Below are 14,917 nucleotides of genomic sequence, written 5' to 3'. Positions count from 1 at the left end.
GGGGAGGGGCCATATTTGGGGGGTTTTATAGTTGAGAAGGCGCTCCCTTATGACTTCTTATTTTTGTCTCACAGGAATCGCACAGAGGTGTATAAAGGGTGAGGATGGAAGGTGGTTCACCCTCAGGGAATTTGAAATTGAAGGAAACCACGGACCATCCAAGAACTGGAAGATGAGCGTGAGGTGTGGTGGATTCCCCCTGAAACAGCTGATTGAGGTATCCCACTGACACAGGGCTCAAATCAAGGGTTTAGTGTCACGGTTCATCAGCTCCAAGCATCAGCAGAATTTCTCAGTGTCCGGAAAACTGCCATGACCCCCTTGCCCAGATCACAATGCACATGTTACGTACTAACATTCCACTCAAGAGTATTTTGGCTGCTTTATATTACACGTTAATCCTCTAAATGCATGAGCTCTTATCCTTTTGTTTTTTGGAGTTTTTTTAATGTTTTTTAAAATTATATCTATTTTGAGAGAGAGAGAGAGAGCATGAGCAGGGAAGGAGGAGAGAGAGAGGAAGAGAGAGAACCCCAGGCAGGCTCCATACTGTCAGCACTGCGCCTGAGGCAGGCCTGATCTCACAAACAGAGAGATCATGACGTGAGCCGAAATCAAGAGTCAAATGTCCAACCGACTGAGCCATCCAGGCACCCCCCAAGCTCTTATCCTTTTGAAGGTAGAACCGTAAATCATGTCTCTGACTCAACCACTAATAATTGCCACTGTGTAATCTGGTCACACAAAGTAATTTAAATTGGTGTGTGTCGGGGGTGGGGGGGAGACCATGGTAGATCTCTGTATCTGAAAATAACACATCAGTATAAATGTTTCTTGGATTGCAGAATATTTTACCGTTATTTCTTTTGATAGCTTTCTGAGATTCATTCTTGAAAGAGAATATAAATAAATTGCATTTCAAAATATCTCCTTTGGCCCCCATATCAGCCCCTTGACGTAGACAAAACAGGCTGGGTCTCTACTGCAGACAAGCTCATGCCTTCTGACTCTGTCACATGACCCAGATGTCCATTCCTTGTGCCATTCTAATGATGAAGAAAAGCTCTTTGCTCAGCAAATATCTACCGAGTTGCATCTAAATCCACAGGGTGTAAGGTGTGAGCCCCAGCCATGCCGGAGGAGGGCTACATGTTTACGACACAGGCCCAGGTACCTCCTTGATGCAGTAGGTGGCACACGAGCCTCGTCACCAGGGGACCACACAGCACACGGTGCTATAAGGAAGGGTGTTGGCAGGAAGAGATGCAGTGGCTCCAGGGAGGGAGGATTATTTCTGAACTTGGGGTTGAGGACAGTTTCATGGAATGGTTTCCACTGAGCTGAGTCTTTTTTTTTTTTAATTTTGAAAATTTTATTTAGGGACAACTGGGTGGCTCAGTCGGTTAAGTGTCCCACTGTGGCTCAGCTCATGATCTCACAGTTTGTGAGTTCAAGCCCCGCATCAGGCTCTGTGCTGACAGCTCGGAGCCTGCTTCGGATTCTGTGTCTCCCTCTCTCTCTCTCTGCCCGTACCACCCCCCTCAAAATTAAATAAACATTTAAAAAAATCATTGATTTAAAAGTAAAACATAAATTTATTTACTTCCAAGTTAGTTAACATATAGTGTAATAATGATCTCGGGAGTAGAATTTAGTGAATCATTACTTACATATAACACCCAGTGCTCACCCCAACAAGTGCCATCCCTAATGCCCATCACCCCTGTAGCCCATCCTCCCACCCACCACCCCTCCAGCGACCCTCAGTTTGTTCTCTGTACTTACAAGTCTCTTATGGTTTGCCTCCCTCTCTGATTTTATCTTATTTTTCCTTCCCTTCCCCCTATGTTCATCTGTTTTGTTTCTTAAATTCCACATATGAATGAAATCATATGATATTTATCTTTCTCTGACCGACTTATTTTGCTTAGCATAATACATTCTAGTTCCACCCACATTGTTGCAAATGGCAAGATTTCATTCTTTTTGGTTGCTGAGTAATATTCCATTGTGTATATATACCACGTCTTCTTTATCCATTCATCAGCCGATGGACATTTGGGCTCTTTCCATAATTTGGCTATTGTTGATAGTGCTCTGAACTGAGTCTTAAAAGAATAGTCCTGGAGCGCCTGGGTGGCTCAGTTGGTTAAGTGTCCAACTTTGGCTCAGGTCATGATCTTAGGCTTGTGAGTTCGAGCCCCACGTTGGGCTCTGTGCTGACAGCTCAGAGCCTGGAGCCTGCTTCAGATTCTGTGTCTCCTCTCTGCCCCTTCCCCAGTGCTCACTCTCTCTCTCTCTCTCTCTCTCTTTCTCAAAAATAAATAAACATTAAAAACAATTAAAAAAAAAAGAATAGTCCTGATGAGCAAAAATGTAGGAACAAGGCATTCTACATAGAAAGGATGGAGTGAAAATCCTGCCTGTGATTTGTCAAGAAGTTGTAGGCTTGTTACGTGGGCTGAGCGGATGGAAGACATCTTAAGGCCAGAGGAAAGAGGCTGGACCCTTCCTTTCATCATGAGGGGATCATGGGGGGAGGGGGGTGTTGAGTTAGTGATGACTGACATAGGTGAGACACTGCTTTAGAAGTATTAATCCAGTCAGGGATACCCCAATGGTTTAGTCGGTAAGCATCCAACCCTTGGCTTTGACCCAGGTCATGATTCCAGGGTATGGGACCCAGCCCTATGTCAGACTCTGCACTGAATGTGGAGCATGCTTGGGATTCTCTCTCTCTCTTTCTCTTTCTCTCTCTCTCTCTCTACCTGAGCCCCTCCCCTGTTTGTGCTCTCTTTCTCTCTCTAAAAAAAAAATTTTTTTTTAAATAGAAGTATTAATCTGATCAGAGAATGCAAGATGGGTTGGAGGATGGAGTGCTTGCAGCCACAGATACCTCATGTGACCTTGACTGCCTCTGTGCCTGATACACCCCCACTCAGCCTGCAAGGCCCAGTTCAAACAGCATACTCTCTGAAGTCCTTTAAAACCCTCTGCCTCTGTTTCTTGTGGCTGCTGTAACAACTTTTCACAACCTGGGTGGCTTAAAACAATAGAAATCTATTATCCTAACAGTTCTGGAGGCCAGAAGTCTGAAATCAGTTTCATTGGGCTCAAGTCAAGGTGTTGGCAGGGCTGGTTCTTTCTGGAACCTTCCAGAAGTTTCCTTGCCTTTTTCAGCTTCTGGAAGCTGCCTGCATTCCTTGGCTCAAGGCTCTTCCTGACGTCACTCTAACCTCATGTTTCATCGTTACACTTCCTACTACTCACTCTGACCCTCCTGCCTCCCTTGCAAAAGGATGCTTGTCATTACATTGGCCCAACACAGATAATCAGAATTATCTTCCTATTGCAAGATCCTTGATTTAATTACATTTGTATAGTCCTTTTTACCACTTAATTTAACATATTCAGAGGTCTGAGAATCTGACCATCTTTGGGGGTCGTTATTTAGCCTACCATACTGACCCATCCTTGGATCCAAAATACTCTGTGAGAGCATGGTTTACACTTCATCACTCTTACCATCATCATCTTACCATCACCATCACCATTACATAATGGCTCTTCCCACTTGTCTCCCCAAAGTCATGGACACCTTTACGTGCCGAAGGCCACTAAGAGCCTGCCCCAGTCTGTCACTCACTGGCTAAGTGCCAGTGGAGTAGCTATAGCATGTGAGGTATAAAGACACAAGCTAGAGAGGTCCTAGAGGTTGGACAGGAAGCAGTGGGTATAGAAGACATTGTGAAGGAAAACCTGGCATGGCTATGAGGGGAGCAAAAGAGAGGGCACGGTTTTTAAAGTTGCCCTTAAAGCTAAATCTGGGTAAGAGAGAGCAGTGTGTTAGGGATTCGGAGAGGGATGTTATTTTCCATGAAGACACTTTGAATTTGTGCTGATAGTGGGGCATATCTGGAAGGCAGTTGGAGATACAAAGCTCACAGAGTAGAAACAAGGACCCATTTGGCATTAATCTCATTTCTATTTCAGAATAAATTTCTACCAGACCCACCAAGAAAAAGGAGAAGAAAGGTAATTATCACATGACCTTCTACCAATGTCTCACCCCTTGGAATAGATAATAGTCGTGTGTCACCTGGTGAAGCAAGAAACCCAAATCACATTCTCTCCCATTCTCTTATATCTTTCCTCTCTTTCATGCACACACACGCATGCTCACACACACACACACACACACACACAAACTCACACTGAGGACTTCTTCAAGAGGTCTTTCTTTAAGGGAACTTTCAATTCCTTTATGGAGATGTAATCCTAGAGAATAGAGAGGTTGGAAGGCTGATGTACACTGGGCGAGACATCGTTGACCCAGAAGAGTTTTCCTTTGTGGAGAGACACCATGGACATGATTTTGTAGCTGAGCGTCTCTGTGTAAAAGCATCAGGCCTCACCAGATGGGTTTTGCACACCTCAGTTCTGTCTATGGAGCAAATTCTCTTTCCTTCGAAGTCCCCTTCTGGAGCTCATGGACCAGTGGTTTTCATGCTGTATGGATTCCAGGGAAGGTGGTGGGATAGTTGGTGTCTTCTATGGCCTCTCCAAGAGTATGTGTGAGAGATAACCTGTGTGGTGCAGAAAGGATATGGAAGAACTTCCATTTTCTTGACCTCCAATAGAGGTGACCTTGAGAGGTGACCTTGGCCCATCTCTGCCGCACCAGGAAGTCACGGTCTTCACCAAGCTGCTTTCTGGGACTACCTGCCCCACTGACCTTATGCTAGAGACTCAGTCACCAGGGTCTGCATCCACCGGGTTTTCTGGAGAAAGAGATGCTATTTGCTCTGTTCACTAAGAGCAAACATCTCCACCCCGTGCTAGGGAGCCGAGGGTTACAGCCTTGTGACCACCTCAGTTCTCAGAGCATCGCTCCAGAGGGTCTCTTCCTTCCCCAGACCCTAGGCTTCTGTCCTTTGTGTCATCAAATGACAAGTGGTGCTTCTGGCAGTTTCCCTGCTCATACGATTCCTGTTAAGCCTGATAGTGACAGCTGAGGTGTTCCAAGATAGTAAGATATGAAACTCCAATCCGATCATTTACCGGCTGCTAAGAAACCTTGTCTCTGAGTGACAGTTGTGTTCATTTGTTTGTGCTCTTATGTATCCACTTAACAAACACCTGGGGAGCAAGCGCTAAGCACTAAGTGTATGCTTGGCCAACGGCAGTGCGCGGGAGGCCAGACAGACCCAAAGGATTGTTTCAGCTTTGTTGTCTAATATGGGACCATGACTATCGGGGTGGGGTGGAGGTTCTAGGCCCTTCTGAGAGGCAAGCAGTGATGTGGCTGCCTCCCAAGTCATCGTACTTTGGATCACACTGTGTGACTTGTCTATGGCCTCTCTGCCTTGGGCTGGAGGTAAAAGTTGAGGCCGCCGTTGTTCCAGACTGAAGAAAGCCAACTCATTCCACAGATATCAGTCAGTGCAAGCTTTTGGGATTCAGGAGAAGGTGGTGAGGTGCTTAGCTTCAGGAAGAAGAACTATAGGACGGGGGACCTTAGACCCATTTGATCTTCAGGGCTATGTCCTGAGTGAGCTGCAGAAGACAGTGGGGTTCTTTGGGACAGCTGCATGGTGTCCAGGATTCTGGGCACTGTGGCTGCTGGGGGCTGTGGATATTCAGTCCTCAGCCTGATTCTCTCATTGCAATCCCAACCCCATCTGTGGCATCCAGGGCCAGAGTCCCCTCACAGCTTCACAAAGGCCTGCCTTGGGTCTGAGAGCCAGAGAATGAACTTTCATTGGGCCAAACTGCCAGAAACAAACAATTTCATGCTTTTTAATTCTCCTGTTAGATATATAGATCCATAAAAACAGATATAAAACAAAGGGAGGGCTGTGGCATGAATCCTTTACATAAAGAAGTCTGCTCAAATGTGTGGTCAATAAAAAATCATATACAATATTGTCATTCAATCTTTATCTCTTTTCTACAGACTGTCCCAGAGTGTGGGAGAGATGACCCTTACGTAAGTACTAATTCCCACCTGTAACCCCAGAATAATACTGGCCTTGTTCCTCCATACATTATCTGTGTCACTGCCGTGCGCCCCCAAAGCATGTGCATACTCAGTTGGAGCATGTCACCGTGTGTGATGAGCAGAGAACGGCAGACACATCACCCACACCAGGGAGATGGTTCTGGAGCTGGTGTCTCTGCATGAAAGCATCCTTTCACTTTGTTCAGGGAAACTTTCCTGTTTATTTCCCCTCGAAAGTGGGTAGGAGAGGCAGAACTCTAGATCACTGGGGCCTCTAGAGCCAGTGGTAATAGTCAAGACTGGCCTGCAGATTAGGGGTAAGGAGCAAATTTGAGAGAATATCAGCATTTAAAGGTGATAGGGAAGGAAAGGAAAACCCCAGATATCCACTCTAAGGTGCAGGCAGAGCTAAGATGGTTTTAAGCATCAGCCAGAAGGAACAGGCTGGGCCCAGCTGGCAAGTCCAGGGGTGGACCTTGTCACGAGTCCTGCAGAGACGTATACACAGGGCAAGTGGGTGCTGTAGAGTAATGTATTCACGGTCCTTATGGAAACCCTGGAGTCCATCTGAAGGGAGCCATCAGGATGCTGAGCTGGCTAAGACTGAAGCCATCAACACGGAGCAAGTCACAGACAGTTCTACGCTAACTGCTCGGGTAGTGCTCGATGATGTGCAGACCATTCTGTCCATTCTCTGCTTTGCTACGGCTGGCTGCTTTAGAGTCGGCCAACAGCAGAGATGACCCCTCTGTCTAAGATAAATCACACTTTGATTGCTTTCATTGCAACAAGATGGACATTTTAGGCAGTCAGCTTTTTGCACAACTCCAGGGGGAGCCTCCCATTTTAGTATGATGTGCAGCTGTACTGATATGGGACGCCAACAGAGAGGGGATAGAAAAAGGTCGCCAAGCCCATGCTGGCCTTCTAGCAAATGCATTGCCCAGCACGATCTAGATGCATCCACACCACTCCCATTCCTCTGCTGGAGGTGGGACCCTTGAATCCTGGGGTCTGTGCAACTTTTCTGATTTCTGAAATGGACACAGAGGGTTATTTCTTACAGCTCAGCACCAAGCCCTCTGTGAAGATTAAAAGGCACCTCTTCCAGCAGGAATGTCCTCACTCCTTTTCATAACCTTTCTGTGACAGACTTTGTGGGCTGATAATAACTCTACTTACAGCTCCCAGGCCTTGATGGAAGAAATCCCTCTAGACCGTGGGCTCCCAACCTTGGCTGCTCATTGCCATCAGCTGAAGATCCCACCCTCAGAGGTTCTCATAGTAGTCTTCTAAGGTGTTGCCTGCAGGTTGACATTTTCCAAAGCAACTCTAGTGGTTTTAATGCACAGAGTTGACCACAGTGAGCCGGTGCTGTTCAATCTGTAGTGCCCATCAGAATCTCTGGGCTTCTGATTCAGTGAGTGAGGTGGGGGGCCTGAGAATTTACACTTTTAACAAGTTTCAATGGATGCTGCACCTGCTGATCCAGAAACCACTGCTTTAGAAGCCAGAGGTCTCCACTAATGACCGCACCAGGGGAATGTTTAAAACATACTAACTATGTGTCCATCCTGGTGAAGCAAACCACCAAAATCACATGCAATTAATTGAATCTCTGAGGGTGGGGCCTCAGGCATCAGAGTTTTTTTTAAAGCTCCCCAGGTGATTCTACTGTACAGCAGTTTGAGAACCGCTGCCAAGCAAAAGGACAAATTTCTTGCTAAATAGATTAAAGAGACAGGGACACCTGGGTGGCTCCGTCAGTTAAGCCTCCAAATTTGGCTCATGATTTCGCAGTTTGTGGGTTCGAGCCCCACATCGGGCTCTGTGCTGACAGCTCAGAGCCTGGAGCCTGCTTCAGATTCTGTGTCTCCCTCTCTCTCTCTGACCCTCCCCCATTCATGCTCTGTCTCTGTCTCAAAAATAAATAAACATTAAAAAAAATTAAAAAAATAAAAACTGAATAAACACTTAAAAAAGAAAATAAGAAAAAAGACTGAAGAGACGTATGTCAAGTTCACAGGCTTCCTAGACTACAGACTGGCATGTTTATTCCAGCACGGGATTGGCATGTTTATTCATTCTTTCTCAGGGCCTACTTGCAGTGCACTTTATAAGATGATGGTCCAGAAATCTTGACCCATCAATGGTCAGCATCCACGAGTGTCATCTGTTATGACAAAAAAGAAAAATGGTTACATGGCCCCATACCAGGACCACCTCAGGCCCATGTGGGGATGTGCCCAGGTATGTCCCTGACAGGCTATTCCTTAAGTTTTCCCTTTCAATAAAGGGAAGACATGGGCTAGATACAAGAGCCTAGAATTTCCTCTTATGTGTGACTTTTGTGTCCTTCTTATATTGAATTTACAGACGAAAAGAATTTACAAATTGAGACATATCCCAATTTACATCAGCTTATTGGGCACAGGGATGATATTCTGACTATTATCATCTGGAACCCAAAAACCAGACCACTGTGCTTTGGCTAATAAGGCAGCATTGTAAGTAAGGGCTCTGCATCCTTGTGGCTGTAGACCTCACAGAGGCACCAAGAAGAAGATGGGATATTTGACAAATAAGATCAGCAGGACCAGTGATGGGTTGGATATCTGGGATGTGAAAAGGGAGGGATGTATGTTCACTTCCAGGCTTCTGGGTGGATGCTGGAGTGCTTGGTGAGATGAGGGACAACCGAAGAGGAGCAGATCCAAGACAAGGAATGTGGTTGGGGTTGGGATGGGTTCAGACGTGATGAAAAACATCTACCCGGAGGTGACGGAAAGTTGAGTTTGGATGTTTGAGGACTCAAAAGGTAACTAGAGATACCGCTTTAAAGTCTGGGGATAGATGTGGAAGGCGTGGTCATGGGAGCAGTTGTGGTCATCCAGCAGAGTGGAATGAACAGGGGACACAGGACAGAGCCCCAAAGATTTCCCATCATTCCAAGTGAAGAACCCGAACAAAAAGAGACAGAGGGTTAGGGAAAAAATCCAAGAGAGTGGAATATCCTGGAACAAAGTATGAAGAGTGTTTCTAGAAGGAAGAGGCGAAATGGTGCCCCCTGTCACTGCTCCCCTTCCTCATCACCATCAAGAGACCCAACCATATCACTGGGTTGGCCAGTCCCCAAGTCTGTGCACTATTTTGTACCTAGATTGTCACATGAGGACATAAATCCTTCTTCCAGTCCACAGTGTAGACAGGATATTTTCATCTAGGTGTAGAACTGCCACCCATTGGATGAAATGTTCCCCCACCATGCGGCTTTCCTCAACTGGTTCTCTTGCTTCCCAGGTGGTCCCAGGAGAGTATTCAGGTGTTCATCCTCTGGGCATTTCTCCAGCACAGACACACCACCTTCTTACATAGAAATTATAGTATGTAGGGATTCACGCGTTATTGCCACATAGATTATCTTACACACACACACACACGCGCGCGCGCGCGCAACACAGGAGGAAAAAAGTGTGATTTCTTTTGCCCATCAATGGGCTCATTCCTTGACCAATTCTTATTTTGGTCTATTAATTCTATTGTTCTTAACATGTTTGTTACTCCATAATACTTAGATACAAACACTATCAAATGTTTAACTTCACTAAATGAAATTAAATCTGGCTAAAGGTCCCACAGATTGAGGTGAAAAATCCAGCATCAGCCAATTTTGTGGACCCCTCCATCTTCCTTATATACAAAAACACCAAATCTTCTATGTGCTCAGAAAATGAGGGTAAGGCCTTGGGCTTCAACAGTGGCAGTTGCTGGTAGGACCCTCCCTGGCCATTTGGAGGTAGCACCTCCGCACCTTACATGCCGAGCTGAGTCATGGGTATCTTCCCCCAGGCTCCCAGAACCAAAGAGCTCTGGCATCCTTCTGGTCATCTGTGCCCATGTCTTTCCAACCCAGAGGTACTGCCACAGGCCCAAGGACCCTCCAGGCATAGAGGCCATAGTGCAGGAACTCCTTCTCAGGTCCTTCAAATCATGGGAAACTTATGGCCAAGAAAATGGGATGCAGTGTTATGTCATAAGTTTAATCCATTACATTAAACTCTAGATAAATCACTCTTCAATGAGTCAATGTAGATGATGTAATGTAGACAACTAGATAAGACACTGTATTATATTCACCATATTACATTTATTTGTTAATAAATTTCTCAGGTTATCTTTAATCCCTCATTTGTTGTTGTCGTTGCTAGTCTGTATCAGAATCTCTGCCTTCATAAAGAAAACTGTAATGGTCTAATAACCACCTCCTCCCAAACTTCACTGCAGACCAGAATGTCTTCTTTTGAAATTCTCACTCAGTGTTGTTCCTTAATATTTTGAGGACAGAAATTTGTGTCACCTTGGTACAAGCAAAGGCCATGTGTTCTAAAGCCCCATGTGTTGACCTTCTGGGGACTTACTAGTCCCAGTGATGTCTACATTATCTCCCCTTCCAGCCGGAAAACTCAAATGAATGTGAGGTGTGCGGTGGACACGGGATGCTGTTCTGCTGTGATACTTGTTCAAGGTCCTTTCATGAGACATGCCACATCCACCCTATAGATGCTAAAAGGTTGGTGAGACCTGGCCCCCTCTTGCCCTTCCTTCTTGTGGCACAGCTCCTCCCACCATGTGCATTCATCCTGCAAAGTTTGACTCTGGTTGTATGTGTCTTGATGCAGAGGGACCAGAGTCTTAAAGTATCAGGATCCAGAAATATGGTCCAGAGCTGTTTACTACTGCCAGAAGCAGCAGATTAATGGGAAGCAAAAACTCTTCAAGTGGTTATTCAGTGTAATAGAAAGAGATGTTACCCCCACTCCCCCCACCAGGTCCCAGACCCATGAACTTTGATGGGGGTGACGACACCATACATTAGCTGTTGGTTTAAAGAACGTACCTGTGATGGGAACATTAAAAAGTTGACAAATCTGGGGTTGTGGTGAGCCTTCAGAAGGCCATTTATACTGCATTCCTTTGCTCTAAAATCCCAGCAAATGTATCTTTGGTCAGAGCTGATGGTATGTTGGATAACACGGAGACTAATAAGGCATTCTGAAAGTGGTAGTGTGAGCAGAATTGCTATGGCCAAGGAGGATGGATGATTTCAACCAGGATTGTGTCTGTCCCTATGAAGACAGAGCATTGTCCCTTCATAATGGGAGAGTCTAATGTAATCTACCTTCTTCCAGGTAGTTCCCAGGGAATGGTGTCATCTCAGAGATTCAGCATAAAGCTCTGTAGTTGGGCAATCTGCAGAGGCAGAAGACAGGTCTGCTTTACTGTTGAGACCATGTATAGTCCCCAACCTCACACCATGGATATTTGATAGTGGGCCCCTCAAGCAAGCACTGGGGTAGCCAGGGACAGAGGCAAATGGCATGTCTAAGAAGGATCACTGTATCCACTTGATTATCGAGAGCTCTTCAGCACAGGTCGCCTGGCAGAGAAGAATGGAGAATGAATCTAGAGGAATATGGCAGATGTCTGGCACTACTCTGTTCATAGATTTCCTTTCCAAGAAATTTCTGCAGCACAGATTCTAGGCACAGATATGGCAATGCCAGACGAGAGGATGCCTATAGCTCTGTGGTCTTGTGCTAATTCAGCAACGTTGAGAAACAAGAGCTGGTTTCCTGATTTTTACTACAGTCTGATGGCTTACTGAAGCCCAAGACTCCAGCGCTGAAGGTACCAATTTCCAATCCTCACAGGGCTCATTACTGAGCCCACAGTGGCTCAGATGAGAACTCTTAGTTTTGAGGTGAAAGACCATCACCCACCATGGCATCTCACTCAACAAACGGTCGGTCCTGGTACCACAATTAGTGGGAGGGGTGCCTGGCAAGGGTGCCCAAATGGGGCTCTCGTGCAAAGGAGTGTCCAAAAGAGAAGCTGGATAAAAGGTGGAAACCACCAGTCATTCCTGAACAGAGGGCTTCAGCAGCTATAGAAACAGTGGCTGATTCACAGAGCACCTACCTTTGCTGACCTTATGCCCAACCTTCCAGGGACCCATGGAGTTGCATCATCTGCAGGGTAAAAGCTATTATGGAAAGGTACCCACAAAGCCAGGTATGTCACCAGGAGTCAGAGGTACTGAAGAGGCGGATGCTGCCTGAGGAGCAGTTGGTGAGTTGAAATGTAAACCTGAAGTCTCCTCCTTGCTGTTGACTTGAGAGAAGCAACACAGTCTTGCAGGGGCTGGAGGGATGGTGCCCAAGGGTGAACTGCTGTTCCTTGCTGTGCTTTGATCACATGACCTAACACTAAAGTTTGTATTCCAAAGAAAATTCCCATTCCATGTTTGTTTCACAGACCACAGGTCTGGGAGCTGTGCATTCTGTCCGAGCATATGTACACCTCATTCTCTCTAAGCTGCTTTTTACTTAAAATCTCCTCTATCTTTTGCAGAAGTGTGAGTTTGTCCTTTTGAAGGTCTACTCCTGTTCAAAAAGCTCCTTTTTTGCCTCAAAACCGCATTATGTAAGTAACGGCAACAAAGCCCCAAACTGGCATTCTCAAATTTGTGAGATGAATCCAGTGGGTACCAGCGTTATCTTTCGTCTTATTGATGGATATCTGGGTCAGGTTACTCAGCCCTTGGCCACTTAGGCCGCTGTCACAAGGTACCACACACAGGGCGGCTTAAACAGCAGATGTTTAGCTTTCACATTTTTACTTTCATTCATTTCTCAGCTGGAAGTCCAAGATCAGGGTGCCAGTGTGATCTTACAGACTCCCAACTTCTCTTTGTGTCCTCACAAGGTGGAAAGAGAGGAAGAGAGCTGTCTGGGGTCTTTTTATAAAGGCACTAATCCCCTTCATGAAGCCCACCCTCACAATCTAATCATCTCCCAAATCCTCACCTCCTGACGCCATCACAACGGGGGTTACAGGATTTCAACCCAGGAATGAGGGGGGTGAGGGGGAGGTGGGGAGGGCACAAGCCGTCCATCTGTAACAGCGGGTAGACTGGGAACAGTGCTAATAGCCTGTCCTTTGGCACTTTGACCAACAGGGTCGAGAGGCATCTCATGGCCTGAAAAAGCCCATGTGGCTAAGCAAAATCAAGAAAAAGCTGAATATGAAACTGTACATCCGAGTGGAGGGGTTCGTGCGGGACATGAGCCTCATCTTTCAGAACCACAGGGCATTTTACAAGGTGAGCGGCTCCCAGGGCGTCCCTCTTTCTGTCTTAAAGCCACTCTGCCTTTCATGGTCTTGTATCAGGGAAATGTTGCAGTTTCCCTTATCGTGTGGCCAGCCCACACAAGCACAAATTCTGGAAGTATTCTAAAAGCCCTGTGGTCTAAGGTGGGGAAAATTATAGCAAGCCAGAAGGTGTCTTTGCAAACATGACCTTGGGACCTCATAGTTTACTCACTTGTAGATACTCAGTTTTTGCCCACAGAGAGCAGCAGACTGATGACCTGCTTCCAGAAGAAATGGAAACGCATGTTTTCCTGGACCTGGGTAGCTATGTGCGTGTCCCAGGAGTCTCCACCTTTGTCCCGGGTTCCTACGCTTACTCGGCCTAACTAAGGGAGCCAGTGGAGGGAGACCGGGTGCCGAGGCACAGACTCTGCCCGTGCACAGTTTGCTCTTGCCACTGTGCACCTGCCTGCTGGTATCCGGCCTCTCTGGGATGTGCGGGCAGCGGCCTCCCCCTCACACCCGGGCAAATGCCTATTTCCATTGGTTCCCAGGGCTGCAGTCCGGACGCAGAGCATGGGAGGCTGCTTCCAGACAGATCCCTCAAGGCCATGGTGCCAGGAAGGGCATCCCTACAGGCTCCAGGCCTCCCAGATCACTCCCTTGCTAGAAGTGTGTTGTAAAAGGCAACTAGTGTCTCTTTTCTCTAAAGGAAGATACCCAATCACATTTCTCAAATTTCAAAATCCTGGATTTCTTTATATATGAATTTTTTAGGGCTGTATCAAAAAAGTAATAAACAAGGAATATCTCAAGGGGTGAAGGAGGAAAGGGGACATCATGAATCTGCCTTCAACATTTCCGTACCACCGTGGTCATGCAAGGCATAGGTGCTATGTGAGAAAATCGAACAACTAGAATTTTGGGGAAAAAAATGAATCAATACGTTTCTGATGAAGAATTAGACTATAATACAGTACAATTTTTTGCATCTCTGAGAAGAGATGATCTCTGAGAGAAATGATCAAGTTATCAGGGAACATAAGCTACTCTTAACTGTATTAATTCTCACTTAACACGTGGGATGGTCTAAAATGAAGCCTGGATTGTATGAGACAATGAGAACCAAACTCAGCAGCAATGGTTACTCTTGTTTTTGTCTTTGCTTTTCCAGAACAACCAGAAATTCATCAGACTGGGAAGTCAAGTAGAGGACGTATTTCAGAATAATTTCAGAAACACCTTTGCAATTCAGGAAAGAAGCGAGAACAGTTCTCAGTTGGAGCCCCCTCTTTTATAAAGTAGCCCATCCCCCCCCCTCCATCGTTAGCAACTACATGATAAAGCGCTGTGGTCAAAATGTGAACACTTTGCCTGTTGCTGTGCAAAAAACTTTTTCAAACATATTTTTTGTGGCCATTTCCACTCATTTATTTTTCTAAATAAAATCTAAAATTATCCTGTCAAGTTATCTTATTGAATAATTTGGAGCAAAATTTACAATAGAAAACGTTGGGTCTTTCCACAAAGGCTCATCTTGTGTGCTTCCATTTATTGGAATCTTGAAATAGGTCCTTAAGTAAAGTTTTTCACCTCTTTTCTCCTCTCCACACAGGACTTATCTGTTTCTTTCTTTCCTTTTTTTTTTTTTTTTTTACACTCTCAGGTAGTTAATATTTTTTCATGTTATTGTGAAAGTGAACTTTTCCCCCAATATATTTTATTACCAAATATTGATCCCTAATAGAAAGCTACTGTAATTTA

General features: G+C 45.7%; 1 protein-coding gene across 6 annotated transcripts in view; it reads left to right on the top strand.

Annotated features, from left to right (window-relative positions):
• Positions 1-14,611, top strand: part of SP100 (SP100 nuclear antigen) — a 97,665-nt gene extending 83,054 nt beyond the window's left edge. For 5 of the 6 annotated variants that reach the window (XM_049614746.1, XM_049614748.1, XM_049614745.1 and 2 more), the window contains 8 exons: positions 75-217; positions 3,994-4,035; positions 5,957-5,989; positions 10,456-10,571; positions 12,010-12,130; positions 12,413-12,484; positions 13,020-13,163; positions 14,328-14,611. In XM_049614746.1, the coding sequence (XP_049470703.1) occupies positions 75-217; positions 3,994-4,035; positions 5,957-5,989; positions 10,456-10,571; positions 12,010-12,130; positions 12,413-12,484; positions 13,020-13,163; positions 14,328-14,453 (797 nt within the window). In that variant the 3' untranslated portion in view covers positions 14,454-14,611. The remainder of the gene's footprint in view (positions 1-74; positions 218-3,993; positions 4,036-5,956; positions 5,990-10,455; positions 10,572-12,009; positions 12,131-12,412; positions 12,485-13,019; positions 13,164-14,327) is intronic. The other variant, XM_049614744.1, reaches the window with a different exon arrangement.
• The last annotated feature ends 306 nt before the right edge of the window (positions 14,612-14,917 follow it).

This window comes from Panthera uncia (assembly GCF_023721935.1).
Source record: "Panthera uncia isolate 11264 chromosome C1 unlocalized genomic scaffold, Puncia_PCG_1.0 HiC_scaffold_3, whole genome shotgun sequence".
NCBI lineage: Eukaryota > Metazoa > Chordata > Mammalia > Carnivora > Felidae > Panthera > Panthera uncia.
The sequence above is the reverse complement of the archived record's forward strand: the minus strand, read 5'-3'. Positions and strand labels throughout refer to the sequence as shown.